This window comes from Equus quagga, chromosome 11, assembly GCF_021613505.1.
Source record: "Equus quagga isolate Etosha38 chromosome 11, UCLA_HA_Equagga_1.0, whole genome shotgun sequence".
Lineage (NCBI taxonomy): Eukaryota > Metazoa > Chordata > Mammalia > Perissodactyla > Equidae > Equus > Equus quagga.
Window position 1 is genome coordinate 71,536,407 of NC_060277.1, and position 24,464 is coordinate 71,560,870.

The 24,464-nt window shown below is 57.2% G+C and overlaps 2 protein-coding genes across 4 annotated transcripts; both read right to left on the bottom strand.

Annotated features, from left to right (window-relative positions):
- Window positions 1-4,417: 4,417 nt before the first annotated feature.
- On the bottom strand, window positions 4,418-11,944 carry SERPINF2 (serpin family F member 2). 2 transcript variants are annotated; one of them, XM_046674565.1, is made up of 10 exons: window positions 11,856-11,944; window positions 10,588-10,654; window positions 10,416-10,454; window positions 10,232-10,294; window positions 9,760-9,961; window positions 9,136-9,279; window positions 8,785-8,988; window positions 8,145-8,287; window positions 6,233-6,437; window positions 4,418-5,588 (listed from the first exon to the last, which is right to left on the bottom strand). In XM_046674565.1, exons 2-10 carry the CDS (start codon window positions 10,648-10,650, stop codon window positions 5,176-5,178), a joined length of 1,476 nt encoding a protein of 491 aa, XP_046530521.1. In that variant the 5' UTR covers window positions 10,651-10,654; window positions 11,856-11,944; the 3' UTR covers window positions 4,418-5,175. The 2 variants fall into 2 exon arrangements, with proteins under 2 accessions (XP_046530521.1, XP_046530520.1); XM_046674564.1 differs by having other exon boundaries at window positions 11,810-11,939.
- Window positions 11,945-12,697: 753 nt separating this feature from the next.
- WDR81 (WD repeat domain 81) lies at window positions 12,698-24,075 on the bottom strand. 2 transcript variants are annotated; one of them, XM_046675461.1, is made up of 10 exons: window positions 19,822-24,074; window positions 18,990-19,097; window positions 18,537-18,727; window positions 18,221-18,411; window positions 17,750-17,915; window positions 17,506-17,671; window positions 16,138-16,827; window positions 15,332-15,477; window positions 14,870-15,049; window positions 12,698-13,813 (listed from the first exon to the last, which is right to left on the bottom strand). In XM_046675461.1, exons 1-10 carry the CDS (start codon window positions 23,489-23,491, stop codon window positions 13,493-13,495), a joined length of 5,829 nt encoding a protein of 1,942 aa, XP_046531417.1. In that variant the 5' UTR covers window positions 23,492-24,074; the 3' UTR covers window positions 12,698-13,492. The 2 variants fall into 2 exon arrangements, 1 of the variants encoding a protein (XP_046531417.1); XR_006890608.1 differs by lacking the exon at window positions 12,698-13,813 and having other exon boundaries at window positions 14,915-15,049; window positions 16,124-16,827; window positions 19,822-24,075.
- Window positions 24,076-24,464: the final 389 nt, after the last annotated feature.

Below are 24,464 nucleotides of genomic sequence, written 5' to 3' on the forward strand. Positions count from 1 at the left end.
TTTTTATTTAAATTATTTACTTATTTTTGAATAGGTATTTTGTTCACATGATTCAAAAGTCAAAAGCAACAAAAGGTATACAGTGAAGTCTTCCTCTCGCTTTGATCTCCAGTCACCTGATTCTACTCCCTGGAGACAGTTGATGTTAATCTCTTTCCTATGTATCCTTTCAGAGATATTTTTAATGCTTTAAAAAGCAACTACAAACACAAATACAACAGGAAAAACTGTAAATATTTTAGAAAAAAGTATAGATCTCTTTGTGATCTCTGAGTAGAAAAGATTTTTTTTAGACAAGACCCCCAAAAGAAATACAAGTTATAAAAGATTGATAAATTTGGCACTAAAATTAAAAACTTGTTTTCATGAAAAGATACTATAAAGCGAGATGAAAAAATAAGCCTCACACTGGGCAAAAATATGTGTAACACAGATAACTGACGAAAAAGATTACTAACTGTAGTATAGAAAGAACTACAAATCATTAAGAAAAAGAAAAACAATTCAGAAAAATGGGCCCAGGTAATTCACAGAAGAAGAATCCTAAGTGGCCAATAAACTGATGAAAAGATGTTTTATCCTCACCAGTAATCAGGGGGATGCAGATTAAAACCAGAATTTGATGAGTGTATTTCACATTCATCGGATGGGCAAAATGTAAAACGTCTGACAATCCCAAGTGTTGGTGAGGATGTAGGCAACCAGGATCTTTTATGCCCTGCTGGTGAGAATGCAAACTGATACAGCTACTTTGAAGAACCATCTGACAACAAATGGCAAAGTTGTGCATAACTGTATGTGGCAGCCCTGGCAGTTAAAGATGGGTCAACCCAACCCACAACTCAGCAATTCTACTCCTAAGCATGTGAGCTGAAAAGACTCCACGTATGTGCACAAGGAAGTATGGACAAGAATGTTATAGCTGGGGCCGGCCCCGTGGCCGAGTGGTTAAGTTCTCCTGCTCCACTTCGGCAGCCCAGGGTTTCCCCACTTCGGATCCTGAGCTCAGACCTGAGCTCATCAGGCCATGCTAAGACAGTGTCCCACATTAGCAGAACTAGAAGGACCCACAACTAAAAATATACAACTATGTACTGGGGGGCTTTGGGGGGAAGAAGGAAAAAAAAATTGGCAACAGATGTTAGTTCAGGGCCAATCTTTAAGAAAAAAAAAGGATGTTATACGAGTACTGTTTGTAGTGGCAAAAAAAAAGATGGAAACTCCCTGCATATCCATCAACAGGAGACTTGATAAAGAGTGGAAAAATCTAAAGCTGTGAGAAATAATTCAGGGAAGCCATGTATATCAGCACAGATTTATCTCACAATATGGAGCAATACAAGTTGCAGGAGAATGCAAACAGGATGATACATTCATGCAAGGCTTAAAAACACAATACTGTGTACCACTTACAGATAAAAACTCTCATGGTGAAAGTAAAAGAAATGCATGAAAATAATAAATACCAAATTCAGGATGATGGTTATGGGGGCAGAGGAAGGACTGGGAAGGGCATGTGGGGCTGCTGCTGTATTGAGAATATTTTTTAAGCTGGGCAGTGGCAGGCAATTCATTATACTTTTTTGTATGTCCTAATTATTTCATAATAACTTATAAAGAAAGCAGATTTCTCTTTCCTCCAATTACCGAGAAAGGAATGTGTCCCGTCCTGCCAAAGGAGAGGGCCTCCAAGGCTGCTCCTCCAGGACTCTGCTCCTGCAGGCAGCTCCTCTCCTGCATAATCAGTGTGTCCCTCTCTGAAGGATCATTCCACAGCCTTCAGACATCCCCTATCACTCCCCTCATTAAAGACACTTCCTTTATGCCACATGCCCTACAGCTGCGCCCATTTCCCCGCTCTTCCTCACAGCCACATGGGAAAGAGCTCTGTACTCGTGTCTGCGCTGTCTTAGCTCCATCCCCTCCTCAACCCCAAACTTGCTTCTGTGCCCACCTCTCCTTTGAAACTGCCGTCGCCAAGTTCACGGGTGACCTCCGTGCTGACCACCAAATGGACATCTCTGCCCTTGGCGGCAGGTAGCAGAGCAGACTCATTCTCCTTCTTGAAACCCTGACTTTCCACATCCTCTCGTTTTAATCCCACCTCACACGCTGCATCTTTTTCATCTCTTTTCTGGCTTGATCCTGGAACTTGTTTTCTTCTCCATCTCCATCTCCTCTTAGGTGATTTCTGCCAGTTCCATGACTTTAAGTGCATGTGTATGCTCCCAAATGTATACTTCCACCCCTGAGCAAGATATTCAGTTGCCTATTTGACATATGCACATGGATGCCCAATAGATAAGATACACATATAATTTATCATCCAAACACTTTGCAGAGCAAAGGCAGGTGCTATTAATTAAGCTGGAACCGCAGACATAACTCGAACTCTCCAGGCAGATTGAGGCCTATGGTCACTCTGTATTAGTGTGGCACTTCAGTCATAAGATGTTTGAAGTGGAAATCTCCAGTCAATCCTAAAATCTGTCTCTCTCATTCCCATCTCAGTAAAACCCATTTGCTCAAAACAAAAATCCAGAAATTTGAATGATGAACCCACTGTCCTTGAGCCTTTCCCTCGTCCCCCATACAGTCTATCTAATTCTAAAATGTCTCCATGAAAAACGTATCTGAATTCTGAGCACTTCCCTTCATTTTGGCATCCAGCACCCTGGGCCAAGCCACCTACATCTCTTGCCTGCTAACAAGTCTCCCTGCTCCTGCGTCTGTCCCTCTGTCTTCTGTTCTCCGCACAGCAACCAAGTGAGCCTTCTAGAGCTCACATCAGAGTGTGGCACCCCTCAATTACAAGCCTTCCACCGTGAATGAGTTATTGCCATCCGCAACAACACAGATGAATCTCACAAACATGAAGTTGAATGAAAGAAGCCAGACACGAGAGAGCACAGACTGTGTGACTCCTGCATCTAAAGTTCAAAACCAGGAAAAACTAGCCTGTTAGAAATCAGGAGAGTGAGTGCTGTGTCTTGATCTGGGTGCTGGTTGCATAGGGGTACTTAGTTCAGGAAAAAATTCATTAAGCTTAGGTAGAGTTACGGCTTCTGTACTTTGCATACTATATTTCAACACAAAATTTCAACTTGTTTATTGTCTAGACCACTCCACAACTAGATTTAAGTTCTGGAGGGTAGGGATGCTGTCTGCGTGTTCAGTGCTGCATCCCCAGAGCTTGGTGCTCTGCTGATCACATGGGAGGTGCTTGATAAGGATTTGCGGTTCAGGCGGCCAGCCCAGTGGCAGGGAGGACCAGGGAGGCCCCGGCAGTGACTAGATCCAAACCATGACAGGAGCAGAAATGGAGAGGAGCTGAGAAAGCCTTTGGAGGTAAAATTAAGCTGGTGGGCTTGCTGATTTAACTTTCCAATGACCTCTTACCTCTTCTAAGATAAAAACCACAGTCTTTACACTGGCCCTAATGCCCTCTGTGACTGTCCCCAGTTCCTCTCTGACTCCTTCCTTCTCCTCCCCGCTGCGCCCTCCACTCCAGCCTCACGGGTCTCCTGCTCATCCTGAACTCAGCCTGAACCTTCTGAGCACGCTCCCACCTCAGGAACTCTGCACTTGCTATTCCTCTGCCCAGGATGCTTTTCCTCGAAATTTCCGTGATGCCTGCCCTCACCTCCTTCAAGTCTCTCCTCCAGTGGTACCTTCTAGGGAGGCCATCCCTCACAGCACTCCCCGTCCCCCTTCCCTGCTTTATTTCTCACCATAGCTCTTATCACTCTCTGACATACTGTATATTTCACTTTACTGATTACCTCTCTCCCCACACTGCTAGTTCCTATGAAGCAAGATGCCACCCCAGGCCCTTGCTCTTAGCCACTGCACTTCAGGGCTGCAGGTAGCTGCTGCCACATGGACACCCTGCACTCACAGACAAGGGCCCACCCACATGGACACCCATGCTTCCTCCAGCCCTGTGCCAAGGTGCCCCCAACCACCTCCCTCAAATCCTCAGGCACTCACAGCCTCCAGCTGGAGCTGAGTGCTCCCAGCAGGCTGCCCCCCGGCTGGCGGGCGCCAGCTCCTGGCAGAGGGGCCGGCATGTAATTAGAAACTCCCCAAGCTCCCTAATTGCCAGTTCTTCTCCCAAACCAACAGGCTGGTGCTATTCTGAGCCACCCTTATTGCTGACTGCCTGAGCCCTGTAGAGAGGAACAGGCTGAGAGCAGAGCCAGGCTGGCGTGGAGGGGGCCCTGGAAAGGCCTGCCGAGGTCAGAGGGGACTGCACAGTGGAGAAGGGCTGGTGAGTGGCCAGAGACCCAACACGGCACAGAGAGGGCTGCTGCTTCTTCGGGGCCCAGCGTGGTACTCAATGCAGTCTGCTCTCCTCCCCACCTCTCTCCACCCATGCCCCCACCCATGCCCAGAACAGTGACATCAAAGCAGCCAGGCCCATTCATTCTTTATTCAGGTGGCATAAAAATCACTACAAAAACTTTACAAAAGAGCCTTAGGAAGCTAATGGCTCCCTTCCCCCACCCCACCCCAGCCCCTGAGACAAGGGCAGAGGAGGAAGAGGAAAGAGGAAGGAAGGGGAGTCCTGGCAGTGTTCGTACCTCCAAGGACCAGTGGGAGACTGAGGTGACAGGGCATCAGGGTGGGCTGGAGGCCGGTGGGCCTTGGGCAGGTCATGGCAGAGGCAGTTACATAGGATGCCCAGCCCCCATCCACCAAGCAGGACAAGGCTGACCCACAGTGTCCAACCCAGGACACTGCTCTGCCCCCAGGGCCACCCTCAGGACCTGTCTCTCCTCTCCCCAGCCGGGGCATCCCATCCCTCCTGTCCTTCCCTCTCTGGTAAACAAATGTGGAGGTGCCCCAGCCAACTTAGGGAATAACCTACCTACCTTCCTGACAAAGGGGATCCACAGCTGCCCCTCCACCCAAGCCCCAAACAAGGACACCCTTAGAACCCCTTTGGAAGAAATGACGTGGGATCAAGGCCCACGATGCCCTGGTGCCTGCTCTCCTCCCGGCCCCACCCTACCCCAAACTCCCCAAGAGGGGATGGGAGAGAACGGCTCCTCTCCTCTCCCAGACTGCCCCCGCAGGCCCCCGCTCCTAATCTCATGGAGCTGTTTGAATAGAGTCACATGAGTTGAGAGGCTGGTCCTGGCAGGGACTCAGGATGCTGGTGGCCACGGCCCCTCATTTGGGGCTGTCAATTTGGGGGTAATCCTCCTCCGAGGGGGGCTCAAGTTTCAAGTCAGGGCCGAAGGGCTTGTCTCCGCGGGGGAAGGCTTTCAGGCTCTGGAAGAAGTCCTTTTCGTCAGGGGAATCCTGCTGCTCCTTGCGCTCCTGCTGTGCACCAGGGTTGGGGTTCCTCACGCTGCCCACAAAGAGGGGCAGGCTCGTGGTGTCCTCAAGGACGAAGAAGAGGAAGGGGCGGTTCACGATGAAGGAGGAGAGGGACATGCGGGACATGGCCACGCTGGTTGCCGCGGCCGCCTCCACGCCAGCCTCATTGAGCTCCAGAGTGGACTGATGCTGCACACCGGACACCACCAGTCTCTGGTCAGAGATCCCACGCAGGTCCGGGTCCTGGAACAGCTCCTGCAGGCCTGCCCAGGGCAGGAGATGGCTGGTCAGAGCTGCCTTCTGCCCCACAGGTTGCCTGGACCTGCCTGGGAAGGTGTCTGGCATCCTGGCCAAGGAATACCTTGAACCCACATATCCCTGGTTAACTCCTATTTAACCTTCAAGTATCAGCTTAAAGGTCACTTCTCCAGGAAGCCTTCTCTGATCGCCTGCCCCCAAGTCCAGACAGGTACCTTTTTAATGTTCCCCCAGGTAAACTGGAGAGGAGCCCTCTGTCTTATCACTAAGCTGACTTGTAAGTACCTGATGCCTTATCTGCTCACCCCATTCCACTGAGCTCTTTGTACACGGTGGGCTCCCACTGCCCAGTGCAGTGCCCCTTCCAGGAGAGCCAGCAAGGCTCACATGCCACCCCAGGCTCTCCACCCAGGATTCTTTACAATGCTCAGTCTTCGGCAGAGCAGGTCCTCAAGCTCTGGGCCATTCCAGCCCATGCCAGGACAGAGGGTCCAGGTGCTCTTTTCAAACCCTCTCACTTCCCTAAGCCCCGGAAAAGGCCAGGACACAAGGCTAGCTCTGACTCAGACTCGCTGCCAGCTGGGGGCTTCCTCCTCACCCGCCCTGCCCAGGAAGGCCCCGGGGACTATCCCATGCCCAGCCTCCTTACCCAGCTGTCCGAGAGTGCCCACCAGGTCCAGCTGGCATTTCAGATGCAGCTTCGGCAGCTGGACCTTGGTGGGCCTCTCCCGCAGCAAGGGCTGGTGCAGGATGTCCCAGCTCAGGTTGGCCAGCACCTCAGACACGTTCCACTTAAAGTGGGTGGGCACAATGACCACGAAGCTCATGTTGTTCTTAAAGGGGAAATGAGCCACCTACAGACAAGCGAAGAAGACCGCATGAGGACCAGAAAGCACCCAGACGTAGGAGGGGTCTGCACCAGCATGCACTTCTGGGACAGATGGACCTGGCTTCCTGTCCATCCTTCTCAGGTGCGGGCTCAGCCTCCCTCAGCCTCCACTTCCTCATCTGTGAATCGGAGTAACACTACCTGCCCACACTGCAGGTTGACGTGTGCCTGAAAGAGACGCTTTTAAAGCTTCTAGCAGACTGTCTCACGTGGGCGGCACCCAACAAATGGTGTTTTTCTCTCTCCTGATTAGCTGCCAGCTAGCCTTGTGAGCTGGGTGAGGAATCCCCTGTGTTCGCCTCTCAGTTTCTCCACCTGTACGATGGACTGGATTGTTGGGTTTCAAGCTGGCCCAGGTTCTGCGGAGGAGCCACTGCAAAGGGCGGTCCTCTCCAAGCCCCTCTCACCTTCAACATTGACTTTGCCCAGCCGTGTATATATACTGTGATTGGGGGTAAGATTTCATGTGAACGAGCTTTCTGCAGCTAAAGAAGTGTGGAAACCACTGGGCTCCATGGTCTCTTGCAGCTGTGACTCCTGGGGCTTCAGGCAGAGCGCCCAGGCGCAAGAGCCCTGCAGGCGGGAGGAGAAGGGCAGTGTCTGGCCTCCTGGGCCTGCCTGCAGTGTCTGAGGGAGAGGAAGGCCAAGAAGGACAAGGAATGGAGACAAGAAGGTGAAGGAAGAGCAGGCAGGACACAGCCCGGAGGGAAGGAGCAGCAGGAAGAAAACTGGGGGAGAGCTGAACCAGACCATCCTCCTCTCAGGGTGAACTGGAGAGAGGCCGGGATGCTGTTCCAAGGGCTTGCCTCGCCCACAGCCCCTCCCAGGGGGGCCAGAGAAGTGGCTCTGGTCTGTGTCATGCTGACCTTGAGAAACGAACCAAGACTCATCTCAGCCACAGCTGACTGGCCCAGGGATCAGTGCCCAAGCCAAGGGGACCACATTTAGGCTAGAAGCAAGGGAGCCACACCTGAGATCAGCTCGGCATATCACTGTATCCAGTCAGAATGTCCCATCTGGATGCTGACAAATCCATCCCCATCAGATCCACCCTTCTAAGGAGCGTGAGAGCTCAGGTCGCACCTCCCAGGCTCAGGGGTGCTTAGGCCCTGGGTGGCTCCACGGCTGCTGGAGTGCTCCCTCTGCTGCCCCACAACCCATGCGCCCTTGTAATAACCCCCCTAACCAAAGATCACCTGGGTCTCAACTCAGTGCCCCCTCCTCAAAGAATGCTCCCTGACCACCCTATCTAAAACATCTTCCCCAGGCACTAATAGACTAATAAATCACCTTTTTTTCCCTTCATAGCACTCACCACCATCTGAAATCATCCTGCTGATACGTGTTTGCTCATGTGCTGGTGCTGTGCATCCTCCCTCCTGAGAGCAGGGATCTGGTCTCCCTGTGCTCCACTAAATCTCTGGTGCCTAGGATAGTATCTGGTCCACAGCAAATGCCCAATGTAGTTTCGTTGAATGAGTGAACCTTGGAGAGCCCAGAGCCTCAGTCCCCCTGGATGGGGGCATAGTGAGGCCTTTCAGAGCCACTTGCCCCAGGGACACAACTGCAAGGAAGGTGGGGCGCAGCTCCCCACTCCTGTGCCTGCACTACAGCCTGCCTACTCCCCTCCCTCCCTCCCAGCACCAGGCCCGGCCTGGCAATCAAGGGTGACCTGTATCTCAGGCTGCTCCAGCAAGAACCAGCGTAGCGGGTACGTGTGGGCTTGCATCATGTCCACCGGCACAGTGAACTGCTCGTCCAGGTGGAAACTGTCTCTCTGCGTGAGGCTCGGGTCAAACTTGCTCCTCCAGAAACCTGCATCCAGCAAAGGGCAGGGGCCACATAGACTGGGACCAGGATGGGTTCTCTACCACCGGCCTCTTCCCCATCCCACCCAGAACCCACTCAAGGGATGAAAGGTGGAGGTCAGGACCCCAGGGGGTGCTGTGCCAGTTGATACCCAGTTGATCTGAGGTCCCTTCCCTGTAGCGTTTTTGCTATCTGGGCTTGCATTCTCCCATGCCCTGCTACGCTACCAGGAACCTCCCCCTAGGTCTTTTCAGACTGGTTTCTCCTAGGGTCTTCTCTCCACAACAGCCCCATCCAGTTCCTGGGGCCCCTCTCTGACACACCATTGCCTGTCTCCTACTCTCCTGCAACCCACAATCCAGAGGGCTCCCTGCCTCCTAGCCCAGCCCTGAGGAGGAAGAGGGACCCTCAGAACAAAGCCTGCACAACCCAGCTCAGCCTACAGGCCAGGGGTAGGGGCTGCTGGGCCAGGGGACGGGGACTTGCAAAGAGGAGGAGCGCACCCTGGAAGTGGATGGCATTGAGGAGAAGCAACACTGTGTCAACTGGCAGCTCGGAGAGGAAATTCTCAATCTTCCCCTCGGTGGCCTCCTTCACCCATTGGTTGATGTTTGCCAGGTCATCCTCCTTCCTTCCCATCAGGCTCATGGGCTTTGCGCCAAAGAGCTGCTCCGATTGTTCCAGGAAGTCTTCTTTGATGGGAAGTCCTACACAGAATGGGTCACAAGCTGTTCCCAGGGCTGGCACGCCACACCCACCAATGATCTGACTGGCTCCCTGAGGCCAAACCCATTTCTCTCACCCCTATCCACCACAGGGCACTACCTAGGGAGCTCCCTGCCACCAGCACCTACCTTTCTTCAGGTACATTCTGGCAGCCAATCGGAATGCCCCAGAGCCCAGGTCCTGGCAGAGGCGGCTCAGCAGGTGGGGGAGGCAGGGCCCTGAGTCTGCATGTAGCACCTGCAGCAACCTCTGCAGTGTTTGGTTCTGAGCACCTGGAGGGGAGCCCACATTGGCTGTGGCCAGGCTGGGGTTCTTTCCCACCCCCACTGCCCACTCTAGTCCCTCTTGAATACCCACGGTGAGCATGCCCAGAGGTCCACATGCTCTCCTCCCATGTCCACTGAACTGGTCTGAGTGACAGGACTCCCAAGTCCCACTTTCATCTCTGTTCTGACAGTCTGGGCGACCTCACCTCATGGAAATTGTCTTCCCTCTCTGGACCTTAGTTTCACATAATGGAGGCACTGTAGCTATCGAACTCTTGCATAAAAAACACCAGAAGCATATCCCTCGGCCCAATCCCTGGGAACTGATTCACAGAGTCTGGAGGTGGGCCCAGGAATCTGCATTTTTACCAAACATCCAAGTGCCCCTGATGGAGGAACCACCCACTAGTAAACTCTGGGGGGGTTTGGAAGTGAGTTCCTACTGGCCTCCCAGCTCTGCTGATCTGGAAGGTGCTGTCACAGTACCTAGTGTCAGGTGGGACAGTGCCAGGGCCACACTGAGAGGAGACAGGATGAGGTTGGGGCTGCTGGACCTTTGGGCGACGAGGGAGAAGAGGTCTGTGCTGAAGGCCATCATGGCCTGGGCCAGCCTGTGGGTCTGCTCCGGGGTTGGGGCCTTCTTGCAGTCTTCTGGGGCCTTCTTTAGGGCAGCCTGGCCACCAGGCTCCTGCAGAGACAGATCAGGGGTCAGTGGGGCCAAGGGGTCAGCTCTAGGTTCTGTGGTGAAGATCTCCTTCATAGCCCCTGTCACTGGGGGCAGGCAGCAGGGCCTGGTTCCAGTCCTGAGAGGAGAGGGAGAGTCATATGGGCAATGACATTCTGGGGACTGAATCCCTTCCTCAGCCTCACGGCCACGCCCCTCAGTTCCCTCGCCCCTGCTGATTGGCACTCCGCCCTCGGGCCCCGCCCACTCTTCCCCAGCCCCACCTGGTTGTACCTGGTTGCCCAACTTGAGGAGGAGAAGTGGGGAGACCTTCTCCTGCGACAGCCCGCTGATTACCTGAAGAAAGGAGGAAGCTGATGGAGAGTGACCCTTCTCACAGGTCCCCCACCCTGCACAAGCCGCAGGTGAGGCCCCTCGGGGCCTTCCTCCCAGGCACACGCCCCTCACTCCCCAGTACCTGCTGGCCGAAGTGCTCCATGGCGCTCACAGAAGAGAACTGTTAAGAGAGGGATGAGGAGAGGAGGGGGATCCCCTCAGAGCTCCATCCTCCCTCGGATCAGCGCCCCTCCTCTGCCCCCTTCAGACCCCTGGCCTCTCCCCACCCCACCCAGACCGCAGCCCAGGCTCACCGCAGAGCAGGGGCCTTGCAGGCAGGACAAGCTGAGCACCAGGAGTCCCGGCAGCAGCGCCATGTTCCTGTTGTGGACGGGAAGCCTCTGTTCCCACCTCGCCCCCATACCCGCGTGGCATCCCACCCACGCGTTCATAGGCAGGCGAAGTCCTGAGCGATTACTGCTGCGGGGCAAACACCAGCTACAGCACACCCCCAAAACTCCTAGCAGTGGTTCTCATCTCCGAGGGCAGATGTCCCCCTGACTTGTTTTTTAACTCCCTTTGTTTTCCTGGTTTTTCACACTTCATGCACTGAGAATATTTGGGTTCCTAGGGGGAAAATATTATCAAAACAAAAAAAGTCCTTATTCTTCAAGGCCTGGCGTTGTGAATCAGACCTGGGTTTGAATCCAGGCTCTGCCTCTTGCCAGAGGACCTTGACATCTCCCTTAACCCTCTGGGCTTTGCCGTTTCTTGTAAAATGGTGGCAAAAGTCCCTGCCTCTTCTCACGTGTATTGTAAAGACCAAAATAAGACAGTCTTCGTGAGCCCTGAGCACAATGACTGGCACTCAGTAACTGCTGTTGTCAACCTGGCCCAGGGCTCCTCTTCTGGGAAGCCTGCCCCAAAGCCTCCTCTGTACCAGGGCTCCCTCCCCAGAGCGCCTATCCAGCCTGCTGTCCATCTGGTCTACCTTTTCTGGCTGGTCTGGTCTTGCCCACAAGGGTAGACAGGCCTATGAGGCCCTGAGGTCTCAGCAGGGGTGGTGGGGTGGGCCGGAAAGCCGCTTTGTTGACCCAGCAGCACAGCCCAATGAATGACTCTGGCCAAAGCCACCTTTGGACTTACGGGAAACACAGTTCTTGCCCCCCAATCAGCCGCAGGCCAGCTCCGGGAAGCCAGGCTGGCGAGTGGAGGTGGGCAGGTTTCAGTCTGGCCTTGGAGCAGGTCTCACAGCCCCCGACCCGGCTCCCGCCTTAGGGCCAGTCCTTCTGGAGGATCCTTCTATCACCCCTGGCCCCACCCCCATCACACACAAGGGCCCTTGGTCAGGACCCAGATCTCCAACCTGGGCTTTTGAATCTCCTTGGCAAGAAAAGGCCTCCAATTTTTCAAGTCCTAGAGAGACTCCCCCCAGAACCCCCACTTTGGCTCCTCATCACCTCAGGAAGCTGGGAAACAACAGGCCTCCTGAATAAGTTCAGCCCAGATCCCCTCAGCCAGGTGGGCAGCTCCTACCTCCTCTCCTGCTCAAGGGGCAGACTGACCGCCCCTCCCCTCGTACCTCTGCAGGCTCCTCGCCGCTGCACACGATGTCCCTCTGGCCCCACTTGGGTGCTCCCCTCGCTCTGCCCGTGCTCCGGCCAGCCCAGCGGAGCCCTCCCCTCCCACCTGGACCTTTGCTCTCAGCCAACCCCTGTTCAGATTGCTTTCTCTTCTGGTAAATATTGACCTGCATATCCGGTTAAACATTGATATTGGGGCCAGAAGCCCCTTTCCCAGCAGGGCATCTAATCCAGAGAGAGCCACCAGGAGCCCCTGTAGATTTGGGTCCCACCTGAGCCTAGAGAAAGGAGGTTCAGGAGAGAGTTGAGGAAGCTGTCCTCATCTTCCAGTGACCCCACGAGATGAGGGTTATCCCTGCTTTAGTCAGGCTCAGAGAGGCTATGTGACCTGCCCAAGGATACAGAGCTGGGCTCAGGGTTACATCCAGGGTCCCACTTCCACCGTCCTTTCCTCTCCCCTACAACGGCCTCCCCATTCCGAGGGGAAAGAAGGGAGGCTGCAAAAGCCTGTGCAGGGAACCTACGATAGGAGCCCCATCCCCAACCCTTACATGCCCAGGATCCTGCCTGGCTGCCTTCAGCCTGGGTCCAGAAGGCAGGGGGTGGGAGAGGAGAGTTGCTGAGGGACACAGCCTCTCCCAGCATCGTCCTTACCCTCCCCAAGGGTGAGGGTTCTGGACACTGGTCTGGGGCTGCATGAACCAGAAGCCCTGTACCCTGAAGAGCAATGATTAGGCTGCCTCCCCACCTCCTGCCTTATTCCGCGCTGCCCTGGAAGCTGCGGGCTCTCAACTTTTCCCCACTCTGACACCACCATCAAAACAAAGACCTCACTCAGTTCCACAGCTCTTCCAAAGGATTTATTGGTCATATTTACATCTATTGCAAATAGCGAGGAGGCAGCAGGAGCCCAGCCTCAGACCTCATCTCTGCTCCAGAATGTGAGGACCCGGGACACCTGGGTCTTCCTGTCCCCTGGGTGAGACCTGAGATGGAGATGTGATTCTTCTCGCCCCTTCTCTCAGGGTCTTAGAACCCCATCCACCAGGGGTTCTGGGCCCAGGATCTACCTCCTCAGCTCAAGGCACAAACACTGTAGTTAGGGGTGGGAGGCAAGGATGGGGTCATTCCTGGCAGGCACCAGCTGGTCCAGTCCATCTTCCTTCCCTCCCCTGGCCCCGCCCTCTTTCTTCCCCTACTGGTCCCACTGGGCAGGGTCTGACTGGGTGGACACTTAAGCCACAGGCCCTTAACTCTTAGACCACAGCCAGCCCTCCTTAGAGGCTTGAGTCCAAGCACCATCAGTGTCCTGGACTGGGGCAGCTTCCCTGTCCTTATGGGACAGGGGCAGAGAGACCCTAGCAAGGGGGGCTTTGGCTGGAGACTGGCTGGGCAGGGCCAGTCTCCCTAACCCTTCCAAGACCTTCCCTCTCCCCACATTGACCCAAGGGCAGAGCATGGAGAAGAGAGGGCAGCAATGCTTTCCCACGCTCTCCCTCTTCCTGCTGGCTTGGAGCAACATCTCCCCAAGCCACGAAGGAGATCCCTTCCAGCAGACTTGGGGGCTCTGGGGGTTTAGGAGCCTGGACCCTGGAGGATGTCTGCCCACCCCCGCCTGGCTAGTCCCCATCTCAGCCTATGCAAGGAGGCGGATGACCCCATTGTCTGAGCCCAGCAGGAGGTGGCGTTTGGTGGGCAGCAAGGCCAGGCTGGTGAGCGTGCCACGGAAGTTCTCAGAGCTGAGCTTGGTGGTGGCCTGGGAGGGCGGCTCAAGCAGGGAGCAGACACCGATCTTGTTGGCCACAGTGCCAGTGACCACCTCGCTGCCATACAGGTCGAAGGTATGGATAGGGTCGGAGGCTGACTTGTAGTGGTGTGTGGGCTTCTGCTCCAGCTCCTTCCAGACAGTCAAGGAATGGTCGGAGGAAGAGCTGACCAGGACGCTGCCCTCCACCGCCTGCCCGGGGAGAGGAGAGCCTTAGCAGGGCCTGGGCCCTCCCGTGTGTCCACCAAACCCCATGGTCTTCCCGTTTCCTCCCACAACACCTCCTGGGAGGACAGGGCATCGTGAGTGGAGGACAGGCTGCCACCTTCCCAAATTATATCAACGTGAGTTACGGCAACTCTATCACAGTGTCATTAACCTAGTCATCACTGCAACGTGGGCACTTACTATGTCCCGGCATTGTGTCATGCATGCCGTATGACCACGTTTCATCTGCATAATAACCTATGAGGCAAGTGCTGCCATTGTTCTCCCTTTACGGAGAAAAAACTAAGGCTCAGAAAAGTTAAGTAATCATACCAAGGTCACCGAGCCAGTAACTGGCAGTGCCAGGATTAACACCCAGGCTGACCCCAGAGCCCTCCTGATGCTTTCTTGGAAAGTCAGAATTTAGAGGCACCTGGAGCCCAGGGTCCTCTGGGGGTGTCCTAGAGGGAGCCAAGGGTAGCTTGCCCCCAGCAGTGGCAGTGCATGTCCCCTGGCCTCCATTTACGATGGGGATGCCTGGAAAAAATCCTCCCACAAGTAGCCCGGTTCCTCCCCTCCTGTACCTCCCTGAGCAGTTTCCTGAGGTCCCTGACTGAGAGGGGGCGGGGGCAGAAGCCCCACGCCCAGTCTGCCCCTGCCCCCACCCGGACAGCCCAGCAGGGGGCATGGACTCTGCTCAGTGGTCTGGGGGCAGTAAACAGCCTCCCCGCTGAGCTTTATTTAACCTGAACTGGGTCACGGACAGGGCCCGACCCCTGATCCTCCAAGCAAGACAAATATGGACAAGGGTTACTCATTAGAACATCTCCAGGGAGCAACAGGGTCAGCTCGGCCCCTGGGTCCCGCCCCTGTGCCTGCCTCCTACAGAGGCCCCCCCGCAGTGCAGCTGGCTCCTGCCCCTCCCTGCCCCTCAGTCCCTGGGTAGGTATAAGGGAGATCAGCTTGAACCTGTCCGGGTGGGCCCTAAGCAGAGGTTAGGGCCTGGAGCAGTCAGGAGGGGAACGGGACCTGGTCTGTTACCTTGATCTGCAGGATGTCCCCCTCATGGGCAGGCCAGCCACGCAGAACCAGGCCTGTACGGGTGTCCAGGAGCACCATGAAGCCTGAGGAGAAGCCAGCTACGACACTACGGCCACTGGGGCTAACGGCCAGGGAGCGGACAAGCCCAGGGTTCAGCCCGCCACCCAGGCGGAACTCATGCTGCAGGCAGAGGAGACGAGATGAGGCACCACCACCCATTCCAACCAGCTTCTCCCTAAGGTCCTGCTCACTCCCCAAGCCCACACAGCTTGAAGGCCTGAGCCTCCGTCCCCCATCAGGGGGAGGGCTCCCCACATCACAGGCCAGAGTCCCATCCCCCAGGATTTGCTGCTGTGGGTGACCCGCCTCCAAAGAGAAACTACGCCCTGGCCTTCTCTCTTCAGGGTCTCTCCTCCCTGCCAGGCACCCAGACCAGGGCTCAGGAGACTGGACGCCCCTGACCTGCAGGCCCGGCTTCCTGCAGTCCACAAAGCGCAGGGTCGAGTCTGAGCTGGCCATGGTGATGCTGGTGTGGGGGGCAGGCATGACAGCCACAGCGGTCAGGGGCACCCGGCTGTCTGCCGGCTCCACGGTGCGAAGGGTCTTCCCTGGGAAGGAACGACACAGTGGGTCTGAGGTCCTAGCAGCTGATGGAAGAGCCCTCACTCCTCCTATCCCCCTAACCTACCCCACACCTGCCTCCCATATCCCAGGGGATCTCAGGAAATGCTATAGATGTTTCTTGACCCTCCTACCTTCCTGCTTCCATGGCCAGGCCAAGCTCCCGTCCCCAAAGCAACCTCCTGTCTTCATATAGCACCCCCTGACCTAAAGCTACCTCCCTCTGTATCCCTCAATGCCCACTCCATCCCCTCCCCCTTTTTAACCTTATTTCTCTCTACAATGATGCCAGAAAATAATCGAGTGACTATTTACCAAACGTACTATATGCCACACGTTAAGCCAAACCTCTCTGCGCATTATCTTCCGAATCAGTTGTTCTGATTCCCATTTTACAGATGGGAAAATGGATGCTTCTGGCCACAAAGTGACTTACTCAAGGTCACTCAGCAAGTAAACAGGCAGAGCTGATTCAACTCAGATCTAATGGATTCCAAGTCCTAACTGCTCCTCTGTGTGGCTTCATTGGGTCACCCTATGCCACATACCATTACACCCCAACCCTCCCACCCTTGGGCCGCATTCCTAGAGGCCTGGCAGAGTACAGGATGGCAGCAACAGAACAGGCCTCACCTGGGCCCGCTCACCTGTGAAGGGGTCCCAGACGTGCACAGCCCCATCACAGCTCACCACACACTGTGGGGCCTCAAGCTGGCCCACGAAGAAGACACTCTTGCGGTGCTGGGCGTAGACGAGGCGTGGGGCTGTCTCGCTGGTGCCGTCCCCAGAGTTGTAGAGCGGCCAGAGGCGCACAGTGCGGTCCTTGCTGCCACTCAGGAAGAAGTCCTCACTGCTCAGGGGCGCCACGCACTTAACAGCCCCCGAGTGGCCCGGGAAGCTCTGCAGGCGGATCTGGTGGAAGTGAAAGTGGGCGTCCTGCTGGCTCACGCCAATCTCATACTGCCAGTACGCCAGCCAGTTCCCGCTCAGCCCGTGGGCACTCCGCGGCAGCTCCCGCTTCAGCGCGTTGTCCTCATTCTTGCTGCCGAGGCCCCCGCTGCCCACCCCCGAGATGGGGCCCAGAGGGCCGGGGCTGTCAGGGTGAGAGTCGTCAGGGATCTGGATGCGGTTCCCGACCAGGACACTCCCAAAGGTCCCTGAGTGGCCATCATCCTGGGGACAGCCCCCACCCTGGGAGTCCCACCCAGGGCCGGTACTGGGCACAGTGGGCTCCACACTGGCAGGGCTGCGACTGTTTGGGCTGACGCTCTTCAAATACAGCCCTGCCAGCTCCCCCACCAGCTCGTGGTTGGGGATGATTTTCCGGATGATGTCACCTGCATGGGAGCAGAAGAAGTCCCAAGATTAGGGAAGATGGCAGGCAGCTGCCACCACCCACCCAAGGGTTTAGGAACCACAGAACACAGGGCAGGTACTGGCTGTGCAACTCTGAGCAAGTAACTCTTCATCTCTGAGCCTCAGTTTCCTCCCCAGTAAAATGTGCATTAATTCATTATGTACATGTGAGCATCTTCTCTATGTGCTGGGTGCCATGCTGGGCATCAGAAATAGAAGGGTGAACGAGACAGCTCATGCTCTCCCTCTCAGAGCTCAGATCTCAGTGGAGGGATAACACCACATCTGACCACAGGCCATTCATCCTATTTAGGAGATGACACACATCAATGCTCAGCACAGTGCCTGGTGTGGACAAGAAGCTCCAGAAACGTGGGCCACTCACTCCTCTTGGACAGCTCCTAGAGATTCAGTACGTCAGCCCGACTATCCTGCCTTCCGCACGGACACACTAGGCCACACCTGTGCCTCCTTGCTGGCCAGTGCTCAGTCCCTGTTTACACGCTGGGACTCAGAGTCTGAGGCTGAATCCCTTTGGTCTGACCCGGAAAACTGTGCTTAACACCCACTACTGACTCTAGGGGCAGGGAGAGAGTGGCCCTCCCACATGAAGAACCATGGTCACAGAGGCTGTGTGAGGGAATGTGATGGGGCAGTACCCAACAGGCAGGAGAAGGGCACGTAGATTGTGTACGCCATCTCCAAGGTGAACACCTTCTGCAGCTCATCCAGCAGGGTGGGGTCCACCAGCCGCTGCTGCCCGTCAGAGAAGGCCACCTCTGGCAGCTGGCCCTCACTGCGGCTCACAGAATCCAGCTTCAGATCCTGCGGGCAGGAAGCCCAGGGAGTCAGCCAAGTCCACAGCCCCTGCCTAGCCCACCCCAGCCAGGTAGGTCTGCCCACCAGGTGCTGAAGCTCATGCAGCTGAGAGAAGACTTGAAAGAAGGTGGCAACGGGCTCGCTCAGGTGCTGCTGGACCATCTCCTGTCCAATACGCAGGCAGATGAGGGCGATGAGGCTGATGGTTTTCATACACAAAACAGTCCGGGCCTGGGCTCCACTTGGGAACCTGGAAACAGAGCTCATGAGCTCCAGCCCCCAACTCTGCAGAACTTGCCCAGAATCTACCAGAAGCTGTAAATGAAAGGAACTACAGGACCAACTGGTCCAAAGCAGATGAGGAAACTGAGGCACAGAAAGGTGTGACTTGCTCGGGGTCACACAGCCTGGATCAGAACCAGGACTCCTGACACCCAGTCCAGGGTCATGGGACTCTCCCACAAACTTCCCAACCCGCCCCCGTCCCCCCAGCCCCGACCCTTGTAGTTCCCTCAGCTGTGCTGCTCCCCGCCAAAGGGTGGGGCAGGGGCCTACCCCGTGACGAGGGAAGTAAGGAAGCTGAGCACGGGCAGCAAGACCTCGTGGCTGATACGGGGCAGGATGTCCATGAGGGTGGTGTCTGAGAGGTACACGATGATCTTCTGGGTCAGAGTCACCGCTGCCAGGAGCCCCGCCTCCTTACGGCTGTTCAGTCGACTAGGGCCTGAGGTGCTCCCAGGGGCCACCTAGGGCCACAGAGTAGATGAGGGGTCGGCTGCCCCACAGACTCCCTGGAACCTCCAGAGATCCCAGGTTGGCCCTCAGGCTCCTCAGCCTCCCAGCCCCCAGGGCTGCCAAGTCCGTGACTGACCAGGTAGCTGATGTAGGGCAGGTACTGGTAGGTGAGGACGGGCTCCCCATACAGATAGGCGATGTGGAGGAGGCAGCTGAGCACGGGCCCCGACACTATATCGCCCAGCACTGGTCTCTTCTGGTAGATGTTGCCGGCACTCAGTGGGGGGCTCTCGCCACTACTCATCGTGAACTGCTGCCGAGTAGGCCCTGCCAAGGAAGGGCCAGCAGCCTTGAGTAGCTAGCAGAGGGCAGGAGGGAGGTTGGCCTTCCAGGGACTGTGGTAGCAGCTCCTGCTCACTCTAGCCCTGGATCTGCCCCATGCTCTACCCAAGGAAGGGAGGGAGGAGCTTACAGACAGAGACCCAGGACCCGGCCAGGAGGTGGTCTGGGGTGGGAGTGGGAAGGATCTTCTAGAGGGGGCTAGGGATGGGTGGAGGGCCTGGGGGAGGCCCCGTCTCCGGCACCTTACCAACATAACATGATGTCAGCAGGCGGAGCAGATTTCGGGCCACATGGCGAGAGGCCACTGTGGGGCCAAGCTTGGCAGCCAGCCAGCGGACCATCTTGCAGGCTGTATCTGCAGGGTGGGGGCAGAGCCTGAGCTCATCAGATAACAGTGGCTCGCCACTCCTCCCACCCCACCCCACGGCACCCCACCTACCCAACTCTGGCTACCACTCTGCCAAGGAGTCCAGCCTAAGCCTGGTTGCCCCACACCTCCACCCTCCATTTAGCAGCAGCAGAGGCAGCCTGGGGGACTCTGGCCATGGGGCCGCTCCAGGCTCCTCTCCTCAGGCGCAACTTGCAGGAAGATGACCCTTTCAGTGAATCTTCCCCAGCTCCTAAATGAGACCCTGGCCAGACTCTGGATACCTCCCCCTCTGGCCTCTGCTCCCTCCACTCTCTCAGTCTAACTATGCTGGCCTTTCACTGATACTTTACTGGAACCATGACAGCCTCAGAGCCTCACACATGCTGTTCCCTCTGCCTGGAATGCTCATCCCACTGCAGACCCTGCTATTTTTGCCTCACTACCTCCTACTCATTGAACCTCAACTGGCCCTCCTTCCAAGGAAGCCTTCACTGACCCCTGAAAACTAGATCTCAGCCCCATGTTCTCTATGGCACTAACGTAACTCAAGCTCACATAAGATTGTCTACAGCATGGCATCTCCTCTGCTAGGTGTGAGCTCCAGGAGGGCAGGCCCACATCTGCAGTGCCTGGCGCAGAGGAGGTGCTCAGCAAATGTCCAGGGGAACCAGATGACTGTGTGAGCACCACTCCAGGCCTGAGAACTCACCAAGAAGGATCTGCTGTTCTTTGCCCTCCGACTGCTCGGTCAGCGGCTCCTCCGCTTCCTCCCCGTCTGCCCCTCCGCCACCGGCCACAACCGTATCCATGGACAGCACCGGGTCAGGGAGAGTGAGCTCAGAGGCCCCGGTGACCTCATCTTGTTCCCCCTCCCCCTCCTCCTCCTCCAACACCACACAGACTTCCTCCTCCTCCTCTTCCTCCTCTGAGCCCTCGCTTTGCTTCAAGTCCTGGCTGCTGTCGCCTGACTTGAGGCTGCTCTTGTCCACAGGGGCGCTCCCCTCGTCAGCCCGCTCCTCGCCCAGCGAGGCCTCGCTGGTGCTGCTCTTGTCACTCAGCCGGCCCAGGCTCACAGCCTCAGCCTCCTGGGGCTGTGGGGACTCAGCCACATAGAGCCCAGCTTGGAAGTCCTCTGTCTCGGGGAGGTCAGCCTGGTCGTGGAAGCTGACGCCAGACGTGTAGTCTGGGAGCCCTAGGCCCGAGGAGGCAGCAGGCTCCCCATCCATCTGAATCTCTTCCCCAAAGGCACAGGAGCTGGCCCTGGCCCCTGGGAGCCCGCTTTCCTCATCTTCAGCAGCCCCTGCCAGGCCCTTGCTTTCCTCCTGGGAAGCCTCGACACCAGCCAGCACCTGCAGGACATGGGGCAGCAGGTGGACGAGAAAGGCCTGCAGGCCCAGCCGTACCATCAGCTGGGCCACAAAGCAGTCAGTGTACAGGTAGAAGCGGCCATGTAGCCGGCAGGGGCTCTCATAGGCACCAATGAGAGGTTTCAGTAGGTACTTATTAGCATTTTTGGGGCCCAGTGCTTTGGCAACAGGTTCAAATAGGTACCAGGCTGTATACACGGCCGTGTGCTCTTCGGACATGAGTGACAGCACGAAGGGCAGCAGGATCTCCAGGCCCTCAGGGGTGATGTCACTCAGCACTGCACCCAGTTGCTGCCATAGAGCAAAGACCAGCTCCCGTCCCTGGGCCTCATCCTCCACACACCTCGCCTGGTACAAAAGGATGAACTTGTGCAACGCTGGGAAATATGGAGGGAAGGGAACCATGGAGCTGAAGGGGCTGAGGAGCTGGGCCGGGCAGGGCGGGGGCAACCCCTGGGAGACGGGTCTGTACTCAAACAGTGGGTCCAGATTGCCCCTCCTTGATACCACGGGGCCTTCAGACCCACTCAGCTGCAGAAGCATGTCCAGCACAGGCTGCAGAGACACAGGGACCTCCTTGGGATGCCGCGTGCAGAGTCCCCGAACAGTCTCGAAGCGTAGCCACAAAGGTGCGTCAGGCTGCAGTGTTCGGACCCTGGTGGCAAACACCATCTCAGCCAAAAGGACCCCCAGCGCCTGCATGTCCCGATGGAAGAGGTCCCGCAGCTGCACGGGGGGCTGGACCTGCGGCTGCTCAGGCACCTCCAACCGGCCCCCTAGACCTTTGGTCAGGAAGTTGCCTAGCTTCTCCAGCTCCTCCAGAGCCTGCACAGGATTGAAGGCCTCTGGAAGAAGGATCTTCCCCTCCTCGCCTTCCCCAAGGTCTGCCCCAGCAGCTTTGTTTCTGCGGCCTGGTCGAGAGGCTGAGGCCACTGAGAAAGACAGGAGGCCTGGGGGCACTTGATTGGAGGAGGAGGAGGGACCCAGCTGGTCACCTGCTTTCCCAACAAGGGAGATGGAATCCAGAGCTTCTGTGGCCTGCTCCAAGTCATCTTCTCCCACCACGGACCTGTCTCTGGCCCAGCCAGCCTCACAGGGAGTGGCCTCCAAAACCAGCCTGCCCACCCCATTTGTAAGCTGGCCTGGGAAGTCCTCCTGGCCTGTGCTCTCCTGGATGGTCTGGAACAACAGCCTGGGGATGAATGGAGGCTCAGGGGCAAGGACAGGAGCTCCAGCCAGGCGCTGGGGGTGTGGCTGATCGAAGAGCTGCACCACGCCATAGCTGGTCAGGTGAGTGTGGCCATCCACCAGGTGCAGGCACACATTCTTCTCCTTCACAGCCTCCTTGCCCTGGAGTTTATAGCCAAAGGTGAGGTCGATCCAGTGATGCAGGTCCTGGGACACCTCGGGGCTCTCCAGCAGCGCCCGGTGGGCAGCCACAAACTCCTGGCTGGAGCCACACCAGGCCGGCACATCCAGGTCAGGCATGTCAGGGTGGATAGAGGAGAAGATGGAGGGATCAGTGTAGAACTCGGGGATGCACTCATCTGGCGTCCAGTTCTGCATGCGTTCCATGCTGGCGGGATACTCATGGGGCTCCCACTGTGCCCGCACGTGTCCACAGAGCACTGCCCGGGGTGTGCGCCGAGCCTTGTACACATAGTATGTGATGTCGGAGAGCACGTCCGAGATGTGGTGAGGAACATGAGGTGGCTCCCCGCCACCCAGGCCACCTGCCACAAATGCCTGCCGCGTCATCTCATACGTGAAGTCCAGCTGCTTATCCCCCTTGTTGAGGCGGAACTTGGATTTCCGCAGGTCTCGGAAGCGCCCGTGGGGTGTGGTGAAGTCCACCACCCAGGGCAGCACGGGGTGGTAGTTGGGATCCCCCTGCCGCCGACCTGCCAAACGATTCAGCTGCATGAGGTAGTGGAAGTTGCTGATGCGGCCATGGACCCAGTCTAGCACAAGGCCCCTAAGTTCCTCCTGGCAGGTGGGACACCTAGGTCCCCCTCCTCCCTCCTCTCCAGGCTCAATTTCTGTCTTGTCCCTTGTTACAGGGGTCTCCCCCTTCTCATCCTCCTTGGGCCTCTCGTAAGCACTCAGGTCCAGCCGGAGCTCACTGCAAAGCTTCTCATCCACAGCAATGTGGTGCAAAGACAGGGCCCCGCAGGCCAGTCCCTGGCGGTGACAGGCATCCATGGCCCTCAGTACACGAAAGAGAATGAAGAGCACCTTGGCTTGGCTGTTGGTCAGCTTGGCAGGGCTGAAGGTGACCACATCATGCAGGGAGAACTGCACATAAGGGTGCACCACGTATAGCATCTCTGGTGACTCCAACAGGGCCTCAGCTCGCAAAAGACTAGGACAAGCAGGGCTGCCCCTAGGAGGGCAGGGGCCGTCTCTGGCATACGATGGGCATTGGGTAGCTTCACCCACTGGCAGGAAGGAGCAACCATAGACCCTCTGCAGAGCCTGCCGCACTGAGTCCAGGGCAGGGACAGCTGAAGGAGCAGGACTGTGACTATAGGGCTGTCCGTAAGTATGATATGCGTGGCGCCACAGGTTGCGATAATTCTGAGTAGCCACATCCCGCATGAAGCGAGTGAGGGTCTCAGGGCTGCAAGACCCCTCCTCAAAGGGCAGACCGCCGCCCAGCGGGTAGGACAGCCTCCGTTTCCGCAGCCCATGCACCTCCACGCGCGTCCAGCCGGGGGGCAGCCTCTGCACGGAGCGCTGCAGGAGAGTCCTGACTTCCGCTTCGCTCAGGCCCTCTGCTCGGGGGCAGGGGCCCGGGGGCAGCCGGCGCTCGCGGAGGCTAGCCAGCCAGCGCGCGGATACTAGGGCCACCACGTGGGTGCCCCCCAGGGCAGGAGCCAGCTGCCGGGCATCGATGTTCAGGTCCCTCTCCACGCTCTGGAGCAGCTCCTCCATGTCGGGGCTTGGGGGCGGGGACCAGCCCTCGGTCCCGGTGGTAAGAGCGACTTCCCGCCCCCTGCTCCCCAGGGCCATCCCCTTCTGGCCGCCTGGGGGCAGCGCGGGGCTGAGCCCGGCCACAGCCCTTCCCACGACGGTTTCCGGGGAGCCAGGCCGGGCGGGCAGGGATGGGCGAAGGACAGGGGCTGGGGCGGAGGCGGCGGGAGCGGGCCGGGCACAGAGGAGGAGACGGCGGGGACGCTCTTACCCCTCCACAGGGTCCTGCACTCGGGGCGCGGCGGGGCGGGGGCCGCGGGGCGCCAGCGCCGGGCTCCACCGTGACGGGTCAGCTGACACGGCTCACGTGATCGCCCCGACACGGAAACAACCGCACGTGGCTCAAATAGGCCGGCCAGACCCCGCCTCCCGCCGGCGCCATCGCGCGGCCGCCCGGGCGCCCTCCCTCCCAGAGCTCTGCTCTGGCCTGGTGGCGGCTTCTCTTCCTCCAGGGCTGGAAGGAGCTCCAGCCGGCCCCGCCGGTGCTGGAGAGCGGGATGCTGAACTGCCCACGAGATTTCCCCTCCCATCCCTGCTTCCCCCTGCACGCGCCAGAACGCGCATCTAGGGATGCTCTTCCCAGAGATCCCAGCCTTTAGCGGGCGGATCCTTGCCCCCCAACCCCCCTCCCCTCCCCCCCCCGCCCCCCCGTTCCCCCGTTTTTACAGATAAGAAACCCCGAGGCAGAGCTGGGACGTTTAACATCAAGTCTCTTCAGCGCCTCCATGCTGCCTTCCAAAAGAAGGAGCTTTTAATTTTCCAAAACACTTCATCAGTAACGTTCCATTTGGCTCTTACAACACTTGGAGAGATAGGGAGGATGGTTGTTATTGTTTATATTCTACAGGTGATAACCAAGAGCCGCCACAGAGGCTTGTTCAAGTGGCAGAATGGACATTTAGAAGCTGGTGCAGACTTTCTGCCCCACAGTCTTCCACACTGACAGCCCCCTTACCGCTTTTTTTTTTTTTTTCATTCTGGGCAATCTGAGGGAGAGAAGTGGCCCAGGCCC